General features: G+C 51.5%; 3 protein-coding genes across 7 annotated transcripts in view; 2 read left to right on the forward strand and 1 right to left on the reverse strand.

The window, feature by feature from the left end:
* Positions 1 to 10394, forward strand: part of NSD3 (nuclear receptor binding SET domain protein 3) — a 37435-nt gene extending 27041 nt beyond the window's left edge. For 3 of the 4 annotated variants that reach the window (XM_068662540.1, XM_068662542.1, XM_068662541.1), the window contains 8 exons: positions 339 to 541; positions 996 to 1108; positions 1533 to 1802; positions 2284 to 2400; positions 3050 to 3191; positions 3767 to 3873; positions 4228 to 4432; positions 5300 to 10394. In XM_068662540.1, coding sequence (XP_068518641.1) covers positions 339 to 541; positions 996 to 1108; positions 1533 to 1802; positions 2284 to 2400; positions 3050 to 3191; positions 3767 to 3873; positions 4228 to 4432; positions 5300 to 5541 — 1399 coding nt within the window. In that variant the 3' untranslated portion in view covers positions 5542 to 10394. Of the gene's footprint in view, positions 1 to 338; positions 542 to 995; positions 1109 to 1532; positions 1803 to 2283; positions 2401 to 3049; positions 3192 to 3766; positions 3874 to 4227; positions 4433 to 5299 lie in introns of those variants that run through there. The other variant, XR_011090205.1, reaches the window with a different exon arrangement.
* Positions 10395 to 10435: 41 nt separating this feature from the next.
* On the forward strand, positions 10436 to 12857 carry PLPP5 (phospholipid phosphatase 5). 2 transcript variants are annotated; one of them, XM_068662560.1, is made up of 8 exons: positions 10436 to 10563; positions 10668 to 10776; positions 11106 to 11196; positions 11458 to 11521; positions 11606 to 11730; positions 11814 to 11984; positions 12099 to 12311; positions 12440 to 12857. In XM_068662560.1, exons 1-7 carry the CDS (start codon positions 10499 to 10501, stop codon positions 12266 to 12268), a joined length of 795 nt encoding a protein of 264 aa, XP_068518661.1. In that variant the 5' UTR covers positions 10436 to 10498; the 3' UTR covers positions 12269 to 12311; positions 12440 to 12857. The 2 variants fall into 2 exon arrangements, with proteins under 2 accessions (XP_068518661.1, XP_068518660.1); XM_068662559.1 differs by having other exon boundaries at positions 12099 to 12857.
* Positions 12858 to 13238: 381 nt separating this feature from the next.
* DDHD2 (DDHD domain containing 2) lies at positions 13239 to 23540 on the reverse strand. The gene is made up of 17 exons (XM_068662545.1): positions 23190 to 23540; positions 22344 to 22534; positions 21531 to 21620; positions 21018 to 21138; positions 19910 to 19999; positions 18592 to 18727; positions 17794 to 18002; positions 17563 to 17633; positions 17296 to 17415; positions 17044 to 17139; positions 16497 to 16604; positions 16243 to 16398; positions 16063 to 16165; positions 15812 to 15988; positions 15368 to 15530; positions 14984 to 15102; positions 13239 to 14822 (listed from the first exon to the last, which is right to left on the reverse strand). Exons 1-16 carry the CDS (start codon positions 23374 to 23376, stop codon positions 15012 to 15014), a joined length of 2109 nt encoding a protein of 702 aa, XP_068518646.1. The 5' UTR covers positions 23377 to 23540; the 3' UTR covers positions 13239 to 14822; positions 14984 to 15011.
* Positions 23541 to 24681: the final 1141 nt, after the last annotated feature.

Raw genomic sequence — 24681 nt, forward strand, 5'->3', positions numbered from 1 at the left:
AGGGGCTGTCCTAGAGAGCCACCATGTCCTAGCTCGTGTTTGCTGTGGGTCACCTGCAGGAATACGAGCATCTGTAGGTGATCTTAGAAATCCACTCTTGTGCCGTGTTCTCACGAGGCTTTTCCAAAATAAGGAATAAAAACACTGAGAGCCAAGGGCTGCTTGTGTTTTGTGTGGCACTTCCCATTTAATTCCAGAAGGAGCCTCGATTGCGTAAGGGAGGAGTTCGTTTCTTTGAGAAAGGAAAACTGTCTTTTATTTCTCAGTCAAGCTCAGCACATGCAGCAGCTGAGGCTGTGGCTCACAGAACTTACATGTTGCTTTTTTTCTGCTTCCAGGTGGTGGCCAGCAGAGATCTGCAATCCCAGGTCTGTGCCTCTCAACATACAGGGCCTCAAACATGATATCGGGGACTTCCCAGTATTTTTCTTTGGTTCACATGACTACTATTGGGTACACCAGGGCAGAGTTTTCCCTTATGTTGAAGGAGATAAAAGCTTTGCTGAGGGGCAAACTAGTATTAACAAGACCTTCAAGAAAGGTAAAATCAAACAAAGTTTATAGTGGTTTATGACAAAAATTCCACGTGTTTGTGTCTCCATCACCACTTAACCTGCATGGGAATATTTTATGCCTAGTGTTCTGTGTTCACATAAAATTGCAAACATTATGCAGATTCCTTGACCGCAGATAAAGATATCTTTAAGTGCCTACTCATTGTGTATTGTTGTGGGCAAGTTCACTTCTTCCACAAACTGGGAAATGTTAAGATGGTGCTTGGGCTCTGCTGCATGGGATCATTGTTCAACATCTCAGTACTGCCGAAAAGTATGATGAAATAGATTCATGATGTACTGTAATAACTCATTTTAGCTTGTGTTTTGTTTATAGACTTCTATTCCTAGCTTTAAAAAACAAAAAATGTAAATACATGTACGTATTGGATTAGCAGCAGCTGGTGCTAATTGCTTTCTATTTTCAACTCCCTTGCACAGCACTTGAAGAAGCAGCAAAGCGCTTCCAGGAGCTGAAAGCACAAAGAGAGAGTAAAGAAGCATTAGAAATTGAAAGGAATTCAAGGAAACCTCCACCTTATAAACACATTAAAGTGAGTTGGCTTCTTTCTTTTCCTTTTTCTCCTCTGTATGAGCACACCATGTATTTAAACAGCCAGTGTTCGCAACAATTCCGGGATAGCAAAATTCAAATAAATCAGTTTGCTTTTCTTTTCAAGAACCTTTTGTTCTGTCTTCTGGTACCATAAAACATTGTTTTAGCAGAGGATCAGCAAAAGAGAGTAAGATCAACTTTACCTAAGGCAGAACTTTGCTGGTCTCATCCATCTTAGATACATCCTGGCTATTAAAACTTAGTGTACTTAACTAAATGTTAATATGAATACAGACTGCTTAGCCTACTGAAGACCTGTAGAGCCTTCTCACATCAGCTGATGACGGGCTTCGAGTGAAGTTGTTCTGAATCTTTGTACATTGTCCTCATCTTTTATTCTTTCTTTTCCCTTTGTTGCACAGTCCAACAAGGTGATAGGGAAGGTTCAGATTCAGGTAGCCGATCTGTCGGAAATCCCTCGCTGTAACTGCAAGCCGTCTGATGAGAACCCGTGTGGCCTGGAGTCCGAGTGTCTGAACAGGATGCTCCAGTACGAGTGTCACCCCCAGGTGTGCCCAGCGGGGGAGCGATGTCAGAACCAGTGCTTCACCAAAAGGCTCTACCCTGATGCTGAAATCATAAAAACGGATCGACGTGGATGGGGTCTCAGGACAAAACGGAACATTAAAAAGGTAGAATTACAACAAGCAAAGGCTGTGATAGCCATCAGTGTGGTTTTATGTGAAAACACTGCAACTTGGTGCACCTTAAGCAAATGCGTATTAAAATTTCAGCCCTCTCCAGTAAAAGTTTTGTATTAAAAAGGCTTGAGACTTCTGTAGGTGCAGCATTAAGGGTGAAATCTGTTTAGCTGTTTTGACGGAAGTGTCATAACCTTGATCTTTACTCACAGAGCAGAAGTTAGCTTCAGGTGACTGTGAATTTGAATTCTATTGGTGGAGGGGAAGAGGTGACCGTATCGTACCTCTAGGAGGAAAGAGTCTGTGTTTGTTCTCTCGCATCAGGAAAGCAAAGAGATTCTAAATTGATTCTTTTGCCATTAAGCAGTGTGTTCTTTAGCTATTGTACGTAGGTGTTTAGGATAATCCACTCAAGAGATCTTTTGTCTTAGTAAGATGCAATAAGCATGGATTTCTTATTTTTATTTTTCAGGGTGAATTTGTGAACGAATATGTTGGTGAGCTAATTGATGAAGAAGAGTGCAGATTGCGGATTAAACGTGCTCATGAAAACAGCATGACCAATTTTTATATGTTAACTGTTACAAAGGTAAATATATCTTCATTCAATGTAAATTGTTTGCAGCTGAATGCAAAGTGAGGGAGGAATCCTCACTCCGTGTTTGATGTGCACAGCTCAATTTCTATACATGTGAGAAGCAAAGCTCATGAGATTCAGTTCAGGCAAAAGGTTTCCAAGTCTTCTGTTTGTAAAGTGCATAATTTATGGCTTTAATTTGCATCAATTTTGATTTAGTGGTGTTAGTTTTGTGTGGAGTGGAAAAATGAATGTGTGGCCTGTTCATAATGTCTCTGAAGAGCTCTGCAAAGACGTAGAGTGGGATGTAGACAACCGCTAGGAGTTCATAGCAACGTCAGCTTATTTCCAGCTGGCACTTGGGTGCTGGTAGGAGGATAACATCTCTCTTTTTCTTGAATAGAATGGGTAAAGAGATGAGACCTGTATCTTAGGTTATTCGTTCTGTGCCTATTTCACTTCCGTAACCACAAGTTTTCAAACGCTTCTGCTTAAGACTAACCCTGTAGGGAAAAGTTCCCTATTTTCATTAATTTAAAGTGGACATATTTTTTTCCTGCATTAGCCACAGCTAGTCACATGTCAGCAGGAAACATCTGTTTGTTTCGAAGTGCTAAGTTTGATCTATGATACCTAAGATGTGTCTCTTTTTTATTTGAAGGATCGGATAATAGACGCTGGTCCAAAGGGGAATTACTCTCGCTTTATGAACCATAGTTGTAATCCAAACTGTGAAACACAGAAATGGACAGTGAATGGTGACATTAGAGTTGGACTGTTTGCTCTTTGTGATATCCCTGCAGGTAAAAAGATGGCACTGTTTTGTGGGTATGGGCTTCTCTTACCATGGCAAAATTCCTAACTTACCCAGCTTCTCTCTGAAGCTACTTAATACAAGTGATGTTTGTGGGAACTTCTGTCACTTGTCAGGGTGGAGACAACTATTTGAGTTCTAGTTTTAGCAGGGATCATATAGTTAGTAGCTTTCAGCCTCAAACTGTTTCTGTTAAAGCTGAATACAGAGTTTGCCACTAAGTACAATGTTAATTCTGTGTTGTGTGAACACGTACAGTATTGATCCCTTCACCAGTACCTGTCTGGTTGGTAGTGGGTTTCTCTGTTAGGTGCTTTTACCCAAATTGTCATTTTAACCCAGTCTGTATGATAGCGTAACACCTGCTAGTTAAGCCTGAACTGAGTAGAATTTGCTACTTTGAAAAATTTTTAAATCAGTGCACTATTGCAAGCTTGCCCTTCTGAAACATACTGCTGCTAATTCCCACAGACTATAAAGAGAGAAGTGCTAATAAAATGTCATTGTCACAAGCCTGTCTTCCTCGACGTATGTGTGGGTGAACTGTTTTTCTTTTCATTTTAGGAATGGAGTTAACATTTAATTATAATTTGGATTGCCTTGGCAATGGTCGGACCGAATGTCATTGTGGAGCAGAAAACTGCAGTGGTTTCCTAGGAGTGCGTCCAAAGGTACGTGGATGCAAACTGAAGCTGCTTCTCCCAGACCCAGAGATCTGTTGAGAGTAGGGCAAAGAGAGATTTTTGGTTTTAACTTCTTACTTTAGTCTGTGTAATACTTTCCTCCCTTGAAAGTGTCCAGAGACTTCAGTTATGAAACACAGAGCTGCTGGCTCTAGGTTGCAGTTAATTTTCCAGGTGGTTACTTCAAATTCATGTGAACGTGCATTCCTGGCTCTTAAAGCTTAAAAACTTATTTGAGCAAACTTAAACGTAATTTGTGCAAATAACAAACCAAAGTTGATTAAATTTATTTTAATGCAAGAGATTTATAAAGTGACTGCTGTTATCTTTTGTAATTGCTAGACAGCATTTGCAACAGCAAATGAAGAGAAGGTGAAGAATGCAAAATTAAAGCAGAAGAAACGGAAAATAAAAACAGAACAGAAGCAGATGCATGAAGACAACTGCTTCCAGTGTGGAGATGGGGGAGAACTAGTTATGTGTGATAAAAAGGACTGTCCCAAAGCATACCACCTCCTATGCCTTAACCTGACTCAACCACCTTTTGGTAAGAGCTTTCATACGGATTCCTTTTCCTTCCTGCAGTAAGGCAATGTTGGAGCTGAGCCGTAGTATCCATTTACATCAAAACCAGCGTATTTGCTTTTGGAGTACCACCTGTTTCTAGAAATGTATTGAGTAGCAGTGTTCCTGAATGGGAACCTGCGGAGAAGAGGCACTGTGATGCTTTCTAACATTCTTCTTGATGCTTCTGTTCCTTGGATAACTTCCCTTCTTTTATTTTGGTTGAAATGCAGGCATCGTCTTGATGTGCCAAGCTTGTCAAACACAATTGCATGATAGTTCAAACTGCTGACAACACTGAGCACAGCATATTAGGGCTCAATCAGAAAATGTATTTAAATTATCTGTGGTATCCTGATGCATTATCTTCCATTTGGCTGTTTCTGTGTTAAGGTGTAGCTTTTTGCAGCCAGGGTTCAAATTATTCAGTAACACAACATCTTAATCCAATTGCAAGATTCTGTAGAAATCCTTATCTCTTTAATCTTCCTGATCCCAAAGCCTTCAATGAAAATCATTGCAAGTCCAGATTAGTCTATGATTGAATTAACCTGAAGGCTGCCATAAGCAGAGCTGAATACGCCACGTGCCTTTTTGCCATATTAGAAGCGTAGCAGCGTTCCCCAAAATAGCTTAGTGGCTGGAGAAAGAAGCGATGGCATCTTATCACCAGAGCAACCTGAGCGAGAGTTCTCAGTGTGGGGTTTTGTTGTTGTTGTTTTTCTGAACTTTCTTTGCATTCATCTGAACAGTTACTACATGGAATAAGGCCTGAAGCCCAGTGCTGTCCCTAAAACGCACTAATTGCAGCATCCTGTCTCTCTCTTCTCCCCTCCCCTTCCACCCTCAGGAAAGTGGGAATGTCCGTGGCATCAGTGTGACATCTGTAGCAATCCTGCAGTTTCATTCTGTGAGTTTTGCCCTCATTCATTCTGTAAAGATCACGAGAAGGGAGCCTTGGTGGCATCAGCTTTGGATGGCCGTCTCTGCTGCTCCACACATGACCCCAAATCTCCTGTGGCACCTGAGTACTGGAACAAGATAAAATGCAAATTGGAACTTCAGAATCCTGTAGAAGAAGCAAAGGAATAAATTGGGTTGGAAAACAAGGGAGAGAAGACGGGCAAACAGGCGATGAACTTGAAGAGACTGCTACCACGCATTCAGTCTTTATCATCGGAGCCGTCTTGTGTGACCTGCGAATGGGACCATTCAATCTCAACAACAGGAGCAGGCAGTGGCATTTGTTTTTTTTATTGTTTGGTCTTTCTTTTACCCTTGAATGTGCTACAGCAGCTCTTACTGTTGGAAAGCAGAAACGTCTCGGCCTTCTAAAGAAAACAGTAGACCTTTCGACAGTGAAAAGAATCTTCTGTTTAAATATGTTCTTTGAGTGTAGAAAGCAAAGCATAGCAACATATTTATTTATTTAATTTTTAAAGGGTGTTGAAGATCTGGTTTTGATCAGTCAACGTGTCTTTAAAAACAGCAAAGCCAATGTAACTTTTATGTCTAGTTTATGGAAAGAATAAACCCTCCTCACTCTGTGTAACATTCAGATACCGTAAAGGCAAATGTGGGTTTCAGACCAGGTGACGGTGAAATGCCTCCATTCCAGTACTTATTTTTAAAGGCATTTTGAGAAGGTAGGTTACGTATCATGTTAACTTGTGAATATTATTGTAAAGCTTTTCCTATGAGAAATCAGGCGGATGATTCTTTGGAAGTGCTCGTAGCATGAGGTCTAAAATTTTAGGGGAAGAAATCATGGTTCCTTGCTGGAGAGCTGTAACTGGAGGTGTCTGCAGACAGGTGGAATTTCAGAAAGAGCTTAATTTCACAATGGTAATTTCTTTACCCTGCCTAATTTGGAAAACCGTCCTAGTTAGGGGAGCGTCCTGGCCTTGGTCACGCACTGCAGCACACGCAGAGCTGGAGGCTGGATCCTGCACTCCCTTTGGCTTCTTTAGGTGGAGGATTGCTCTGTGAGGACGTGTTGGTCCTCTGCCAAGGCTGCACTAACCTCGTGGCAGTTGTATTTCTGTGGATCTCTGCTGCCTTCTTTTCAGACACCCTTTAGCTTTAAAGGAAATCTGAGTGCTTGAGGAATCCAGCCCCCATTCACGGGCTTTTTGATTGAACATTTAGGGTTTTTATTTCTGGGCAGAGAGATCTTCTAGCTTTAATGTTCATTGCTATTGGAGCAGGGCAGGATGTTAGTTCCCTACAGCACTCCTTCAGTGCGCAGGGTATTTGCCCTGGCTTGGTAATGGGAGGTATTCAGAGCAGCCAACTTCAGCCTCGGGAGCTGTTTCTGCCTTGTGTTTCTTTTGTTAATCTGCAGAGGGACGGGCTGCTTCGGTGAAGCTTTTGAAGTGGCTTAGGTAGGCTCCTGCTCCAGATTTTGTTTTGGAAACCTATCCTGTCCTGCAATCCTTGCACAAGGAGCTTAGGGGGATTAGTGTCCCCAGGCTGAAGTTAGTCTTTGGCCAATCTCCTCCCCTAGCCTGCAGTCTTAAAGCCCTGTGCATTTGCCCTGGTGTGGTTACAGCATGCTCCTGGTTTGTGTGCTGATGCTGGCCAGCTTCAGGGGAGCTTTTTGCTAATGGGTGTTGAAAATAACCCTGAATGAAAAGAATTAATATTAAGTGTTGCTGGTATCTGGCTACGTTAAGCCTTTGATTTAATTCTCAAGAACCCTCTCTCTGGAAAGCTCCTCGTGTACACCCAAGGAACATGCTGACTGCTCAGCTCCAGACAGCGGTAGGCTGGAAAAGTTCACGTGGGGTTTTGGAACGTGTCCTGCTTCTGGCTGGTGTCCTCCTCATTCTCAAATTTCTGTGCAGGGGAAAAATTGTGTGCAATTGTAAAGTCAGGAAATACACTACAGTTTCTTTAAGCAGCTGCTGTGCCATTGAGCTGCTCTGGCAGTTCATCTCCAGCACAGCCTGCAGGTGCCTTTCCTACAGACCTGAGGGTGTCTGGGGGGCAGAACCGTGCAGATATTTCTGGGGTCAGTTTATGGTACAGAAGGCTAATGGGAGATACAGAACACTTGGTTTCGCGGTCCATACTACAGTGAATGTCTGAAACACTAATCTTGCTTGAAAGCAGTGCTATTTTTTGGTATTTTTTACAAAAGAAATTTACAAGAAGGATTTTATTTTTCTTAACATTTTGTGTGACAAATGTCTCTTTTTAAGCTCTTACTGGGGGTGTTCAACCTTTCAGAAATTCCAAACATAGCTCCTGCTAGGATGTCTGTAGGGCCTGATGTGTTCACTTTGTTATTTATTAGGCTGGGTAATGTTCAGAGGATTTTCTCTTGGGAAGTCAGAGCATCCTGAGTACTGCAGACACGATGCAGTGTGAGTGTACCCACGTGCTTCTCCAGCCCTGTGTCTGTGCTGACTTCCCAGTGAAGCAGCAGGGAGTGAGCGTTAGCTGCCACGTGCGAGGGCTCGCTGTGCCGAACCGGTATGCTGAATAGCACAGAACATGTGAAGGTTTGCAAAAGGCTTTTAAAAATTTCTAAAATGCTGTGAATTGAGGCCTGCTGCTACTCGTGTGCCATGCCACTTGATGTCTTGGTTAACTTTGTTTTCAAACTTCTTACAGGTGCTCCTTTTTCCACCAAAAAATAATAGTAGCCAACAGGTGGGCGTGAACTCAGAAGGGAAAAGAGGAGGTTGGTTTATAAACGTGTACAATTTATGAACAAAAAGTCTGAACTGGATTTCACACTGCTGGGGTTAAGGTGAATCTTTCAAAAATCTTTAGGATTGAGATGAGTGAAGTCGAATCTTCTGTTCCGAACTGCGCTGTTCCTTAGCTGGAACACGCAATCACGCTTTTCCCTTCCTTTTGTCTTAAATTTCGCGGTAGTACCGTGCTTCTGGCGAACACCTGTCTCCAGCTCAGCAGCCTGTGCTCTCTGTGTAGTGTGCAGCCTCTGAGCTGCTCTGCAAAGTTAACGGGACGTTGTTGTTTACTGGAGCTTTTACTCTACAGTACGCACCTTAGCACAGCGCAGATGCTCTGCAGACCATGGCCAAACGGTGCAATGGCGAGTTCCTACAGGATTATAAATACTTGGTGCAAGCGTTAGCTATCGTAGTTTTCCGATTAGTAGCGTAGATTTGTCTTATCGATAGACTGTAAGAATTGAAGGCATTTGCAGCTCAGGAAGGATGACGTTAAAGGCAATTTTTGGGCAAATTACCTTCTCTGGTCACCACCATGGTCTTAGAGAATCTGTTAGAATGGAGTAATGGGGCTGGAATGTTAATTTTGGCCTTTCTTCTAAGAACTTGTTATCTTAATTTCAGGATAGAATGGGAAAGACACAATTACTAGACGTAATTAACAATGAGCATAAAATCTGTATATATTGAAACTTTACAGAACTATTCGGGTGGGGTGGGGGAGGAGGGAGGGAGGGGGATGTCCGACGCTGGTACGAAGTAGTCACTTTAACATTGAAACCTCTGCCTCATTGAATTCAGGGTTTAATGTACTTGAAGCTCTGCAGTTCCTTATACAGCTTTTTGTTTTATTTTCTTTTAATTTATACATGACTTTTTTTGTATACTACATTGAAACTGTCTTTAACATTCCCGCAGTTACTTTCTGCTCCCAGTGTACAGTGAATCTATGGCAAAAGGGAGAGTTTTTCCGAGCAGCTGTCTCAGAGCCGTGTGCTCGGGGCGTGTGGTGCATGAGACACGGCAACCCTTGGGTAACGCTGTCCGTTTGCTTTCAGTTCCACATCAGCTTCCCCCTGCCATTATCTTTGTGTAGCAAAACCATTTGCACTTACGATACACTCCTGTGTGTTGGATGTATTCACAATGTTGTTCTGAGAAAAAGAAAAAAAAAAAAGAAAAAAAAATTCCCTGTTCTGTTCTGTTCCTGAGCGGCGAGCTCAGGTCCTTGCTGCCCCCTGAGGGGCTCTCACTGCTCGGGAGTGGGGAATCGTGAAGCTGGAGACTTTGGGAATTGATGGGCAAGCAAAAAAGGGAAATCACGAATTCGCCAAAGCCATTCGCCCACCTCCTGCGGTGCTGAGCCCTCGGGGCGCCCCGCAGCGCGCTTTGGGGACTCCTCGGTCACTTTGCTTTGTGAACGGACTGGATGGGAGAGCTTCACCTTCCTCGCTCGGACTGTCCCTCACTCTGGCGTCGCTTTTCCTTTCCACCCCGATCACGTTGCCACAGGACGGGTGCCGGGCCCCGAGGCCGGGTGGGCGCCCGGCGCAGACCCCCGCAGGCTCCGTCTCCATTTCCACGTGCTGTCTGTAACGATGACCTTTGTAGAGTCGTTATTTCTGTAGACTTTGTTTATCTGTACCAAACTTTGTAGATTCTGTGAGATGTTATTTTACCGAAATCACTCGAGTCTTTACCAGCGGCGCGTCGCCCTGCGGCGGGCGCTGCTCGGGGCTGGCGGCGGCTGGCTCCATGCTCAACACTAAGGAAGTGTCCGATTTCCCTGGCCGTGTTCCACGGGGGCATTACTGTATTATGACTTGATGTTGCCGCATAGACTTTGAGATCTACGATATTTTGGGGGGTTTTGTTGTTCGGCCTACGTTCTCTTGCATAGTGTGAAACCTGTAAAGCTTGGGTAACCTGTACATAGGTAGCTGACTGTCCACTAGCTATAGTGTACTTAGCCTTGCCTGTAATATTTTAGCTTCTTACTGAATGTGTGTGACGGTAGGACCATATAATTTTTGTACATTCTATTTACCGAGATGTTGGCCTTTTTTTTTTGTTGTTTTATTTTTTTTTTTGTTAATTTTCCGACTCCTTTGGAATTCCGATGTGGTTTTTTCGCTTCCGTGGAAGGGTTCATTTGGAAAGGTTTTTAACGACATTCCACTGATCTCGATGAACTTTTTTGCTTGAGGTTTGACTTCAATAAATCGTTCTGAATGTTCCGAGGCCCGGCAGCTTCCCGACAATTTTGGGGGGGGGGAAGAACCGGGAGGGGGGAACCGGGCGGGGGCCGCTCCGCCCCGGGCTGAGGCGGAGCCGGGGCCGGCGCCATGCGGGCGGGCGCGGGGCTGGCGGCGGAGGCGGCGGCTCGGGGGGTGCTGGGGGCCGCCCTGCTGTGAGTCCGGGCTGGGGGGACACCGGGGGGACAGCGGGATGCCGGGGGGGGGACGGCGGGGGCCGCCCCCCGAGCCGCCCCGAGCCGCCCCGCTGCCCCCGCAGGGTGCTGGAGGCGCTGCCCCCGGTGGAGCGCGCGGTGCCGCCCGAGGAGCTGCGGCTGTACCACAAACCCTTCCTGGAGGCCGAGCACGTCCCCGCCCTGCCCATGTTCGTAAGTGGGGCTGTGCTGCAGCGCTGCTGGGCTGCCCGTGGCTGTACCGGAGCTCTGAGGCAGGGCTGGGGGCCAGCAGCATCCCCAGTGCCTGGGGTCCCTCAGTGACCACGCTGGAAGGGAGCTGTGGCGTTGCCAAAAGGCACCGGTCACGCTCAGGGGCTCCGTCCTCGTAGCCCTGCCTCATCTTCTGGGTCTCAACCGAGCTTATAAACACCAGCGGAGGCTGCCGTGCGTTATCGGTCACGGGGCTGGGTTACAAGGTCCACGCTGTGTGCTTCCCGTGAGCAGTTGCTGCTTTGTTTGAATCTGCTTTGGTTTTGTGGCAGTTCATCGCCTTCCTGTCGCCGCTGCTGCTCATCGGCCTGGCGAGGCTGCTGCTGGGCGCTGACCACGAAGACACGCGGGAGGCCTGCCTGGGTGAGCGCCTGCCTCCCCCCTGCCCTCCTGCTGCTCTCGTGGGCACAAACACTGAGCTGTGAGGCTCCTGCCGGCCTTGGCAGCATCACAGCACATCAGGCAGGGGCACGGGGCTGTGCTCACGGGGCCGTCAGGCTCTTGATGGGTTCCTTCCCAGCACGGCTGGGCTGCGCTCAGCCTCCCTGCAGCCCCTGCCTGGGGGTGACAGCCCCTTGTGCAGGGTTTGTGCGGCACTGACGCGAGCTCTCTGCTCTCTCCTAGCTGCCAGCCTTGCTCTCGTCCTCAATGGGGTCCTCACCAACACCCTGAAGCTCGTGGTGGGCAGGTGAGATGGTTGGTCTGCCCCTAGCTGTGAGGGGGCACGGCGAGGCCTCCCGAGCATCCTCTGGGCTTTCCTTCTCTGCCCCAGGCCGCGGCCGGATTTCTTCCATCGATGCTTCCCGGACGGACGAGTGAACGCGGAGCTGGTGTGCACGGGTGACCCCAGCATCGTGGCAGAGGGACGCAAAAGCTTCCCCAGCGGCCACGCTTCTTGTAAGTCCTCAGCATCCCCAGGCAACGAAGCGTGGTGAGCAGAAACTCCAGCGCCGTTCCTGAAGCAAATCGTTCTCTTCCAGTTGCCTTTGCTGGTCTCGCCTTCTGTGCCTTCTACCTGGCCGGGAAGCTGCACTGCTTTGCCCCCGGGCAGCGTGGCACAGCTCTGCGGCTCTGCGCCTTCCTCCTCCCCCTGTTCCTCGCCACCCTCATCGCCTTGTCCCGCATCTGCGACCACAAGCACCACTGGCAAGGTGGGTCGGCAGGCACCGCTGGGTGCCCTGAGCTGAAAAGCAGCGTGCTGGAAAACATTGCTGAGGGTTGTGAGGGCAGAAGGAGGCTCACTCTTTCCTGGTCTCGCCTTGCAGATGTGCTGGTTGGCTCGGTGATTGGCTTCGTGCTTGCGTACCTCTGCTACAGGCAGTATTACCCTCCTCTGACGGACTCCATGTGCCACAAACCATCTCTGTCTAAATCCAAGCAGCTGCCAGCGCACCAAGAAAAGGCTGCGGCTGCCGGCTTTCACCTGGACGTCTAACGCTGGGCTCTGTCCTGCTGGCACCTTCGGGAGGCTGGAGGAGGTTGGTCCTGGCCCACAGGAATTGTCTCAAAGGGGGATGAGCCTGAAAACCAAACGGGAACTCTTCTCTGCAGCATTGGTAAGTTGTGCTGTCCAGGGGCCTGTGTTTAGTTTCTGTGAGTTTTGTAGGTGTCCCTTCCTCTGGACCCGATGGAAGGCGAGGTTGGCAGCCTGTGCCAGCAGGACAGCCCTGCGGAAGGTCCTGAAGCTGGAACCCGGAGCAGTGGGACTGTGCTGTGCCCTCTGGGGGTGTTCCTGGGCCAGACAGCTCGGGCAGATGTCCCCCTTCCACCCACCCTGTCCCACTCCTCCTCACGGGAACTGTCCTAACGAGTGCAGGGCCTGTCGGGCGCTGGGGTGATGTGCATCTGTCAGAGCTGAACTAATTTAGAGTGATAAGTGCAAGGCTGCAGCCTTTAACCACGGCTTAAGTGCGGGAGAGAGAAGATGCAACGAGCGTGATTGTTCTGTGCATTATTGTGCTACCCTGGTTTTTGGTTTTTGTTTTTTCTCCAATTTGGTGAATAAATGAGTTTAATTTTTCAAATGAGCTGTGGTACTGAAAACTTCACTTCAGTGACTGGGCTTATGGCTGTATAAACAAACCATTTACTCTGGTTTGTCAGCATGGGCCTCTAGGTGGGGATTTCTCTTTCTTTGCTGCTTTAATCGAGGTGTGAAGAGATGACGATCAGCAGAAAATGCAGTAGTGTTTTAGAGCATCCTTTCAGTGGTGTTCTCTTCCTATGCCATGGTTTGCTTTCTCGTACAATGGAAAGGCAGAGTGCTGCTGAGAAATCCAAGGTATGACCCTGCAGCTTTAGTAAAAGTTACAGAAATACCTTAACTTTCCCTTAAAATTAGGCAAATATAAGTTCTTCAGCCCACTCCCTCGCCTCCAAACATGAACACACCAGAGTCATCTATGTATTTATTTTGGCTTTTACTGGAAAAGACATTAAATAACATTTAAAATTCTTTTTTTCTTCCTTTCCGTTTTTTGTTTTTTTTAAACAAAGTGCATAACTTAAAAAGCTGATCATGAGTTGAATGTCCCATGTTAAGACTGTTCCTTTTCCTACTCTTGTAGGAGACGCTTTAGCAATCAGTAATTCAGGCTCCGACTGAGCAGCATGTCTGTTTCTGCCGTCAGGTAAAAGAACAGCGTCAGTCCCTTTGGGGTGGGAGGAGGTTGGAGGCTGCAAACAACACCTTTCAAATAGTGCAAATAACGTGGTACAACAGAGGACAAACAAACCGAGGCTGTGGAAACAAGGCTTATTACCCCATGCAGGGCAAAAGTCAGGGGGAGGGAAGGGGGCTTGGCTCTTCCCAAAGGCTGTCCCGTATTATCAAAGCAATGGCCTTACACGTCACCGAAACATCTGCCTCTGCCCTGCTCTGTGCTCCAGCTCCAGCCCAGGCAGTGAGTCAGCCTGGATGCTTTTGGTCACAAGGCATGGATCACCTGGGGCTCTCTGGCCCCGCTGCCCTTAGAGCAGAGCTAACAGAGCAGCAAGCTGCAGCCCACACTGCATGCAAAGCTGCTTTTGCTTCTTCAGTTTTGTGTGTTTGCAAACAAAAACAACAACTGGAGCCTGGCTGGCGTGAGATCCCTGTGGGATCCCCTGCAAAGCACGGGAGGGAGCTGGCCCTCCAGGCCTCCGCAGTGCCTGGGGCAGCTGCTTTCCCCCCAGCCTAGCTGGAGTTGGGAGCTGGAGGTAAAACTTCCCTCATGCATGGTTACACCTAGCTGCTAGCTGTGGTCCTGGGGGGGCCCTTGGTGTGCTGGGAGGCTGCTGCCACGGTGTTAGAGCAGGCAGGAGCCTCAGTAGGTCAGGTACTCACAAACATGCCACCCTCACCACTTGTTGATGGGGCAATCCCGCCCCACACAGCCCAGCATCAGCGACAAGGGAATGAGGACAGCTGGCACACAACCTCCTACCTGTTTACCAGATGCCCCTGCTCCTTGTCAGCACCACCCAAAGGCTGCAGCGTGAGCCTCGTGCCCTGTGCTGCGGCAGGGAGAAAGGCAGCGCCTCGGCCTCCCAGGAGAAGGCAGCATCGCCTTCCCTCGGCAAGGCTGCAGGAGCTCTCTCCGTGCTGCGTGTTTAAGGCTTTTATTTCTCAGGGTTGCAAGCTCTCAGTCGTGTCGCTAAGCCCGCAGCAGGGTTCAGGCCCCTCCTATGTCAATTCCTAGCTCAGGCACCCGGTCTGCATCAGTGCTGCGGAGCTGGTGAGAGAACCTCAGGGTGGGCAGACAGCTCAGGGCTGAGGAGTAGTTATTGCACAGGGAGTCACAGTGTGAGTGCTGTGTGTGTGTGTGTGTGAGCAGAAGTGGTTTCCTTTAATTATTTTTTTTCACCCTACCCAAAACGGAGGAAAATCGTCCTTATCTCCAGGTAGCAGCAAGTACTGGGGAAGCAGCATGCGGGACACAGCAGCAGAGGAGAGAGGAAGGCAGAGAAGAAGTCTGGACTTTCCTGGTGAGTACTCGGTTGAATCATATCTAAAAAAGCCAACAGAGAACACAGGAATAGACTCAAAAGCCCAACACAGATCCCTGCCTTGGCTGCAGGGCTGTAAGGAAGGAACATCATTCCCTCAGATGGACCCCGTGTCCTCTGAGGTATCCCAGGAAATCTGAAAAGCACAGCCAAGGTGACTCACGTCAGGCGGCCAGAACAGCCCAGGTAGGTCATTGGCTTCCAGGCAAAGGTTGATCCAGTGTAACGCCTTGGGTCTGGTAGATCTCCTTCAGCACCAGCAGGACCGTGTCCTCTGACTCCCTGGAGGAGGGGGACATGGGCATTAGAGGGGGACACTTCCCTCTGCTCTCAGGACATCGTGATGGCCACGGGGTAGGTGCAGCCTCTGCCAGTGCCAGGCAAGAACACAACAGCCTCCTTCCCACCCCCATCCTGCGTCAGTATGAGACAGGAGTGTACCTTGCTTCCTCACTTAAAGCTTTTCTTATTATGTTGGCTTTAAAAATGAACCATTCTGCTGATATGGGGCAGAAATTTGGAGCTTGACAGCTACGCAGAAGCTTACCAGTAGCAGAGGTGCCCTTGTAGTGCAAATAAATACTCGTTAAAGCTCTCGATGGGCTTCTCCTGCAGCACGTAGTCGATGCGATTCCCTCCGTTCAGCCTCCCCACGTTGATGGGGGAGGCCTCCTCCTTCGCTGCTGGCGGGGGCTCTTCTGGCTTTACGTCTGGAGGAGCAAAGAGGAGTGTGCTTCAGCCACGGGGCACCAGCACCCAGCAAAGTGCAGCCCATAGCCGTGCCCCCCCACGGACAGGAGGAGGAGGGAGAGGTCACAGCATTTGAAGAGACCACGGGTGCAGCTTGAAGGCAATCTGCTGAGTGCAGAGGGCAGCAGCAGCGCCTGGCTTTGACACCAGGATGGGTAACGGGCAGCCCCGAGGAGCCTCTTTGGGGGCTGCTGGTGATGCTGCATCCCTCGTTCCCCACCGCCCCACGCCCCCCACCAACCTGGTGGACCCGTCTGCTTCTCCACGCTGTCCTCGGCCTCCTCTGCCTCCACGTCGGTGCTCCCGGCCTCCACAGCTGGCAGCGGGGCGCGGGTGAAGGACTGCCAGGCCACCCGCAGGGAGCCCAGCAGGTTGTTCTTCAGGTCCACGCTCATGCGCGTCAGCCCCTCTTTCAGCTCTGAAAGGCAGGGGCTCGGCGTCAGCCCCGGGGCTGCAGCTGCGGCCGGCTGAGGAAGCAGCCGTGCCCCTTACCTAGGTGCATCCTCTTCCTGCCTTTGTGGTGAGGCAGCAGCATGGGCTCAAACTCCACGTCCGGGACAATCATGGGCTCGATCCTGTACGCCACCGGGTCGAACTGTGCGGAGGAGGAGGGCAGTGAGCGAGGCGCACACCGTGCCTCCCGCACAGCAGGGCTCTGCCTCTTATACCTACAGGGTGGAAGATGTTGAAGAAGCCTTTGCAGGTGGGCAGGCTGTAGTTGGGGTTGATCCTCTTCACTCCTCGCACCGTGAGAAACATCCCAATGGGAGACCCAAAAGCGAAGAAGATGGTGGGCTTGTAGATCAGCTGGGGATAGTTTGCCGAGACCTAGGGGAGGGAGATTTGGGTTTGTTTTATGAGACAGACTCCGTGCTGGTGCTGCTGGTGCTTCGTTGTTCAAGGACAGCAACGAGCTCAGCCCTTACCTGTCCTAAGCCGATGTCCCGGTACTGGCAGTCCCTGCTGTCACTTGTGCCATCGGGGCCAGCCTGTCCGCTGTGCCCAGGCGCTGCTGCGCCCTGCTCGCTGGCGCCCTGCAGCAACACAGAGAGAACCCTGCAGGGGCAGATCCTGCAGCGAGGCCGTGAGCTGCCCTCACCCCTACCCCTCCAGAGCCAGGGCTGGCGGTGGTGAAGGTGAGAAGCTCCTCCTGAGCACTTTCCCTGTGTTTGAGGCAATGCTACCCTTCCCCAGCGCTTCGGTGGCTGCCACCATGGGCACAGCATCCTGCTCTGGGGTCACCCCTCCTGGCTACGGGACAGAGACCCTGTGGGAGGGCCACATCCATAACACTAGCTCCAAATGTGAGCCCCCGAAAGCTGTCTAAACGGGAACAGCTGGGAATGAGGTGTTTGGGGTGCTCAGGGACTGACACCTCACATCCCGCGTACCACGATTGTAAATGGTGATGCTGCTCCTTGTCTGAGCGAAGGGACGTGGCCTGGGGGAAGGTAAGCCACCCAGGAGACATACCTGCCTCTCCTTCTTGGAGCTGATGTAATTGAGGATCTTCATTCTTGGTCCTAAGGGAATTCCCACTTCTTTAAGGTTTTCCTCTGTGCACAAGAACTAGAAAATAAGCAGCGCAGCTGTTAGCCCCAGAGCAGAGAAGTTTCATGTACAAGTGACTCAGTACCAGGAAGACAGGTGGGAGGACTGGCAAGAAAAATAAAGAAGAAATACAAGAGATGGCAAAAAAAAATAATAAATAACAGAGCTCCTTACCAGTGCTTCCCTGTCCATTTTCTCCTTCTCAAAAACATCGCAGTATTCAGACAGCTCCAGCTTCTCCAGAATTTCTTTTAATTCCTCAATGCCTGTGTTGCTCGAGGCTGTCCTGGAGCCCTGTGAATAGAGCCACCAGGGACTGTGCTTTCTGCTCATTTATTTTCCTGCATTTTGGACCTTCTCCTCCTTCCCCCGCCCCAGCACAGCTCCCCACGCGGTGCTGTGGGAATGCCCTGGCTCCCTGCTCAGCCAGCGAGCTCCTACCTCTCTGCTCTGCTCATCCTCCTTGGGAGCAGCCTTCTGGTTCGTCAGGAGATCAAACAGAATTAGTGACCCTGGAAACAAAGCACAGATGGATCGAGCATCAGCATCTAGTCAAGAAAAACCCTGAGCCATCTCCCTTCAGGGCTGGGAAGACCGGTGCCCTCCCTGCTGCCATGCTTTGGGGACACCGTGGTGACAGCCACCTCGCTGGGACTGCGGGGAATTCCTTACCCAAGCTGTGCCCCGCGATGGAGACCCCCCCTTTGAAGTGGGGGTTCCTCTGCAGGAAGAGCTGGTAGAGGCGGTTCATTTCGGACGCCACCGTGTCCACGATGGTCTGGCAATAGGTGGAGCTGTTGTAGAAGAAAACGTCCAGGATGGTGTCGTTGATGAAGTGACGCAGGCGATTGATGCTCGGCAAAGTGATTCGCTCCAGGTCCCTGCAGGGGCCAAGAAGAGGAGAGGAAACTGCTGTCAGAGGTGCCCCTGAACCCTAGCAGATTTCTAAGGCAAAACTGAGGCTGAGGGAAGGACTGCCACATCGCAAAGGATGTGATGTTGTAACCCAGATTCTTTAGCAGAGGCTAAATCTGGAGCACAGCCTGTGCTCTGCCTGAGCACCCAGGAACCTCCCTAGGCAGGAGCACAAGAGCCTGTCCTTCCTTCCCCAGGAACCCAACCTGCTTTTTCCCCCTCCTAGGGCACTGCAGAGCGGTCTGTAGGTGCTGAAATGGGGTATTCCATTTCCAGAGGTCCTATTTAAAGAGATGTGGATGCCCATGGCCCCTTCTAATCTTAGCTAAGAAAAGGCAGAAGCTTCTTCCCTCCGGCTGCGTGCTGATCAGATCAGGCACCTGCTGCGCTCTGCAGAGCCGGGCTGGGCAGAGGGGTGGGGGTGTGCACGGGGTGCTCCTTGCCCTGGTCACCCGTGCACACACAGCCCTGAACACTCACGGCTTTCCCTTTGTCTGCAGCAGCTGCCACAAAAAGCAGCATTTCGGTGGGAGGGGGCTGGCTGCGGACACTTACACGTCCACCCCGGTGGAGTGGAGGGAGCTGTGCCAGTTCACGGGCAGGAACTCCACGCGGCCGATCTGCTGCTGCTCCTGGGCTTTCTTGAAGTGTGCTTGCAGCATGCTCAGGGAAACGTTCCTGAAGTCGTTCACTGGAAAAAAACAAAAAAAAACAAACATGAACTCTTCTCAAGAGCAGCAGGGCTACAGGGCAAGCCTGCTGCATCAACAACACTTAATAAGATAAAAGAAAAGATCATTACCGGGGGAAATCCCACCAGGGTCTTTAAGCTGCTGCTGCTGCTACCCTAAGACCTTGAATCTTTAACTACAAGATCAGGGGACGGCTCCATGTCCTTACATGTGTGTTTACTGGATTTTGCTGCCCCATCTGTAACAAGCCTCCTTTCCACGTGTGCAGGGCTTTAACCCGGCAGTCAAGATAAGGAAGGTACTTGTAGGAATTTAGAAGAAAGAAACCATTGTGAAGGTGCACACGTTAGAAGGGGAATCCTAAGGGAGATGAACTTGAAATTACTGTTTTGAGGAGGGTGAGAGGCTGATTTCCCTGATTTCAAATGAGCAGCCTTGGAAATAGTTTCACTGGGTGAACGTATAGAAGAACAGACTGCATTAAAGACAGCCTGCTGTGAAAAATCCCAGCTCCCTTGATTTCTACAAGTTAGGTGGTGTTGGGCTTCCAGGCAGTTTCGGTGATGACCTCTCATCAGAACTGAATGTCTCGGAACTACAACTACGAAACAGGTCAGGCTGGAGTTCGTTCTGCTTAGTGTCCTGCCTCGAGTACTGATCAGTGCTGGATGTCTGGAGGAGCACACGACAACAGCACTCAACAGCTTCCTCTTATGCTCCCCTAGCCTGCAGGGATTTGCACTTCAGGGATTTCCTGAGCCGGAAGCAGCGTCCCTGGGGTTTTGTCCAAAATCATGCCAGAGGCTGCCGGGTTGGTGTTACACCCAGCGAGATTAACCTGGAGCAATAGACTGAGCAGGTTACTAATTAGTTTAGCAGGTTTAGACAGTTGGAAAATCTGTATCCAGTTCGGGAAGCTCACTATTTTGAGCAGCAGCGGAATGCAATGATGAAAAGTGGTTGCCCAAACCTTTCCAGATGGTAGGATTTAATGGATTAGCAAGCATTGTATTCACACTCCCCATTGCAGTCAGCAAATTCAGCAGCACAGCTTGCCAAGATGAGTGTCAGGATGGTTTGAATGCGCTCTGACAGCGATTCCCACTGTCCATGCAGAGGGTTTGCTCGCTGTGCTGAACGCAGCGCATGGGAGGAGCTCCCCGGCCAGGCTCGCCACCTACCACACTGGACGATGCTTCTGAACCGAATGTCGCAGGCTGGGCCGATGCCGTGCACCACGAACACCAGGTGATCGATCTGCAGAGGTTCCCCTGCAGATAAACAGAAGAGGTCAGGACGCAGACCCTGCCAGAGACCACCACTGAAGGAGGAGCCGACCCGGTGACACCACGTGCTCTGCAGGACAGCGCCAGCCTGCCATCCTCATCTCAGTCCAGGTTAAAAAAAAATTATTTAAAAAAAGTGAGTTGGTGCCCTGAGCGTGTGCCTTAAGGCAGTGGCACTTCTCAAGTTTCTGACCTCCTTGTCCTGCTGAGTTCTGTCCTGCTGAATTCCCCTTCCCACCTGGGATGGGTCCAGATGGAGGGGACAGCGCAGGAAGGTGAGGTGGCTCGAGGAGCTTCACCCATGCTGTCACTCTCCACGTTTGGCACAGGGAGAGGGCACGACCCCGAGGACTTGTTGCAGCTGCCCTGTGCACAGCCTCGAGTCACCCAGCCTGAGCACGGCCGAGGCTCAGCACTCCGGCAGGAGCTGCCTCTCAAGCATTTTGGTCCCGACTTCCCACACACTTTAGTTTGCATAAATGCTTTCCCAAAGGCAAACGCGCATGGAAAACAAAGGCGTTAGATGGGGAAAAATGCCTGTCCTCACCAACAGGACAAGTCTTGCAGCCTGACAGCAGCTCAGAGCTGATCCACGGCTGCAGAGACGGGGAGAGCACACGAGCCAGACAGATTCCAGCACGGAAGGCTGGGTGGCACGCTTTGGTGTCCCCAGCACGGAAGGAAACTCCCTCCTTTAAGAACATACCTGCCAAAACCTCAGGAGTAATTTCAGGCACCCCAGCGCTCTCAGCAGCTCTGGTTTCAGAGCGCAGGAGCTGGGAGCAGCTCTCTTCCCACGCGTCTGCCTCCTCTCTGCACTGATGTGCACTGGGGGCACTACGAAGGTTTCTAACAACCTTTCGTATCCTTTTGGCACAAAACTCTTAGACGTGCCCTTCATTGGTCAGGATTATGGATGTTTCTGATGGTCTTTTTGAGAAATTGTGTGGAAAACAGACTCGCCAGCTTTGGTTGGGCCTAAGGGAGGGAGAAGCAAGCTCACCGTTGGGGATCTCAACGGCGATGTTTTCTACTCCTCTCTTCACAGTCCGAGGCCGACCTTGTTCTGTAGGAGTTGAGCCCCAATCATCAGAGGTGGCAACCGGGTGGTAGTGCACCATCAGCTGTAAACAAGGAGAGCCTGTCATTAAGCTGCAGCGCACGCTGTGGTTAAGCAGAGGGGACATTTCGCTGCAATGGCTGATACGGGAGGTATGGAGAGGTCCCAGGTCATGCTGCTGTAACCGAGCTGCAACGAGCCCTTTGTACAGAGTGAGAGGTGCCTGGAGATAAATGTTACAGTGTGAAACCCCGCTGGCATCGCCCTCGGCTCTACAGCAGGCAGGAGAGGGGAATGCCATTCAGACAAAATTGATTTCTAAGCAGAGGTGGTTAAAAGAAACCGCATAAAAGCAGAATGACAGGCTCCCAAGAGAGCTAAGGGGAGGCACGTGATGGCTTTCTCCCATCGCTGAGGAATGTCCTCGCCAGCCCGCAGAGGGATCACTCTCCTCACCTTTGGGTTGTGCAAGATGATGATCTCCCTGCTAGGGGACTCCAGTTTCTTCTTCCACTCATCCAGGGTTACAGCAATCATGTAAGCTTCCTGAGGAAAAGAATGCCCCCATGAGTCAGCTGGAGGTATGCCCACGGATATTCAACCACTTGAGACATTTCCCATCCATTTTAAGGCATCACTTTGTGAAAGAGGAATAGAAATCAGCTAGGTCGAATTGGGGAAGCGGCAGGGTTATCTAAATATCACCTCCTAGGAAGTTTCTAAACGTCCCCATCTCCATGGCAGCAACAGACTTCCCCATCAGAATCAGTTCAGAACTGCGTTTTTGGCACATCGGGATACGGACGATTGTAAGTAAGTGCGTAAATAAATACTCTTACATTTACAACTCCTTTGGGCTTGGTGGAGCTGTGAGCATGGCGAGGATGATTCTCACAGGGAGAAGTTGTAACAGGCAGGGTCAGGAGAAAAAAAAAAAGAACAAGGATGCTAGGGAGAGGCTGCAAGCATGGCCCGAGCCGCACGGCTCGCAGAGAACAAGCGGGCTGTTGAGGAGAGGGATGCAGGATGCTGCTGGGTGGGGGCAGGAGGAAGGGGAGGCCGCCGAGCTCCAGCAGGCCAGAAGGGAGACAGTGGCAGTATTTACAGTTATGTTAATCAGCTGTGAAAATGTCCTGCCAAAGCCTCTTTTGAGTTCATGTCCTCAGGCGTGACCGCGGTGCCAGTAGCCCCATATGGAGTTTGGGATGTCAGGGCCAGGGTTTGAGAATTAGAGGGCCCGGTGGATGCTGTCAGGCAAGGCGTGTTTACCTCCAGCTCCTCGCTGAAGGCCTCCGAGTAGGGAATGTACTTGTTGTCCTTGTCTCCCTTGTAAAACCAGGTGCAGCGGCGCACCTCGGACACCTCCTCCTCCCAGTACACCGCCACGCGCTGCCTCTGCTTCAGGTGAACGTCGTACCGACCCCCCGACGTCGGGACAACCACGGCTTCTTTCTCTCTTCCTGCAGGAACCAAAGCCCGAAATTACTCACGAGAGGCCCAGGAAGGCAAAATACCAGAAAGCTGCGTGCAGTGCACAACCAGAGGGCTGCGACCAGAGCACCTTCCATGGGCAGCACACAAATACCATGGATGAGCAGCAGCGATGACCACCCGTGTTCCCGGTACTCGAGCACAGGGAATGGTGTCGGAGAGCACCCCAGGAGGGCGATGCCCCATGTCAGACATCCCCCAGGTGAGCCGAAAGCACCGAGCCCCTGGCTGAGCACGAGGGCCCTGTCCTGAGCCGTGCCGCTCGTGCCAGGCACCGCCGGCTGCCCAGTGCCATTTGCACCATCCCATCCCCTAGAGAGAGGGGCCCTTCGCAGCATGATTACCCATCATTTTAATCAATTACCCATCATTTTAATCAATTACCCATCATTTTAATCAATTACCCATCATTTCGACCACGTGCCGCCGAACCAGGTCGGCGCACCCGCTGCACCCAGTGCCCGGCCACGTTGGCAGCTGGATCTGTGGGGGTGCTGCCACCTCCCCGGGGGTCACTCCGCACCCCCACACCCCGGGACTCCCCAAAATCCCCCCAGCGTGCTGCAGCCCCCCCGGGAGCCCGGTGGTGTCCGGGACCCCCGCTGGGGACCCCCCGCACCCTACCTGCACCGTGCGCCTCCTCCAGCCGGGCCGAGTCCTGCGCGCTGAAGGGCACCCAGCGCTCCCGGGGCTCGGCGGCCTTGCGGTAGAACCAGTGCGGGGCCACCGGCTCGTACCGGGGCTCGGCGGGGCCGGGGGGGGCCGCCGCCGCCACCGGGGGCTGCTCCGGGGGCTGCTCCCGGCCGGCCATGGGCACCGAGCACCGGGCACCGGGCGCGTACCGGGCCGAAGGGCGCGGGCCGGGCCCCGGCTGCTGTCGCCCCCCGCCGCCCCCGTCCCCGTCCCCGTCCCCGTCCCCGCTCCCGTTCCCGAGGCGGCTCCACCGGCGGCGCAGGCCCGGCCCGGCCCCGCTCCCGGCCCGGCCCAGCCCGGGGCGGCGCTCCCCGACCGGGCCCCGCCCGCCGCTGGGCCCCCGGGATGGGGTCGGGGCTGGGGATGGGGTTGGGGATGGGGTTGGGGTCGGGGTTGGGGTCGGCCCCACAAACGCGACCCCCCCGGTTCGGTGGGGCCGGAGCCCGGTGGGCCCCGCGCTGTGGCAGCGGCTGCCGGGGAGCCCTTTTAGAGGCGGGGGGCCCGGGGGCTGGGGGAGGTTCGCCACGGCCCCTTGACAGGAGCACAGAGCTAAAAATACCAGTGCAAAAAACCCCAAATCCTCGTTTTCCCACCCGCAGAGCAAGGGGCTGTGAGCATCACCGCTCCGCTGGGCACCCATGGGTGCTGCGGCCCCGCGGGGAGCAGCCTGGGCCCTGCTGTGAGGGGGTGGAAGGCATTGGGGACCCCACGGGGGGCACCGCCAGTGTGCCCTAATCACATTGCTGCCCCCCCACATTGGGCAGGGATTTGGGGAAAGTGAGGGGACCCCATCTGCACGAGGGCCACGCCGGCTGCTGCTCGGTGGAGGCGTAATTCGGAGTCACATCTTCACAGATCTGCCCCAAATTACCAGCCCTGCCGGAGCACGCTGCTGTGTCAGCCCGCTTTTTGGTTTTATTTTGTGTGATTTTGATTGGGGTTTACACAACCCCCTGCCAAGTCCTTCCCATACACAGGGACTGAAGCTCCGGAAGAGGAAATATCGTGAAGGGATTTGTTACCTGGATGGGTTCGGCACCAAAACACCAAAAACCAAACCCACCTCCCCTCCTCCAGGCGTTGTCTGCTGCTATGCCACGCGCACACCTCCAGTTTTCCTTACGATTAGATAAAGTTATCGCTCACACCACATCCCCGCAGCAGGAAAACCTTTGCACCAGTGCACAGAGCGCTGGTGATACAGCAGCTGCGTGTGCAGCTTTGTGTCCTCTCCCTGCATTGCAGTGCCAGGGAGGCTGCAAGGTGCCCGGGGTCGCTCCAGGCGCCTCCTCGCACGGCTGGAGCCGGGCTGCCTCTGCTGGCAACCGGCGGGGCAGAGACGTGAGCAGGAGAGCAGGCAGGGGCAGGCTGCGGGCACCCCTGCAGCTCTCCGTGCCGTACAGGGCACCGGTTCAAGAACCGA

The sequence above is a fragment of the Anas acuta genome, chromosome 27 (assembly GCF_963932015.1).
Source record: "Anas acuta chromosome 27, bAnaAcu1.1, whole genome shotgun sequence".
In the NCBI taxonomy this organism is placed as follows: domain Eukaryota; kingdom Metazoa; phylum Chordata; class Aves; order Anseriformes; family Anatidae; genus Anas; species Anas acuta.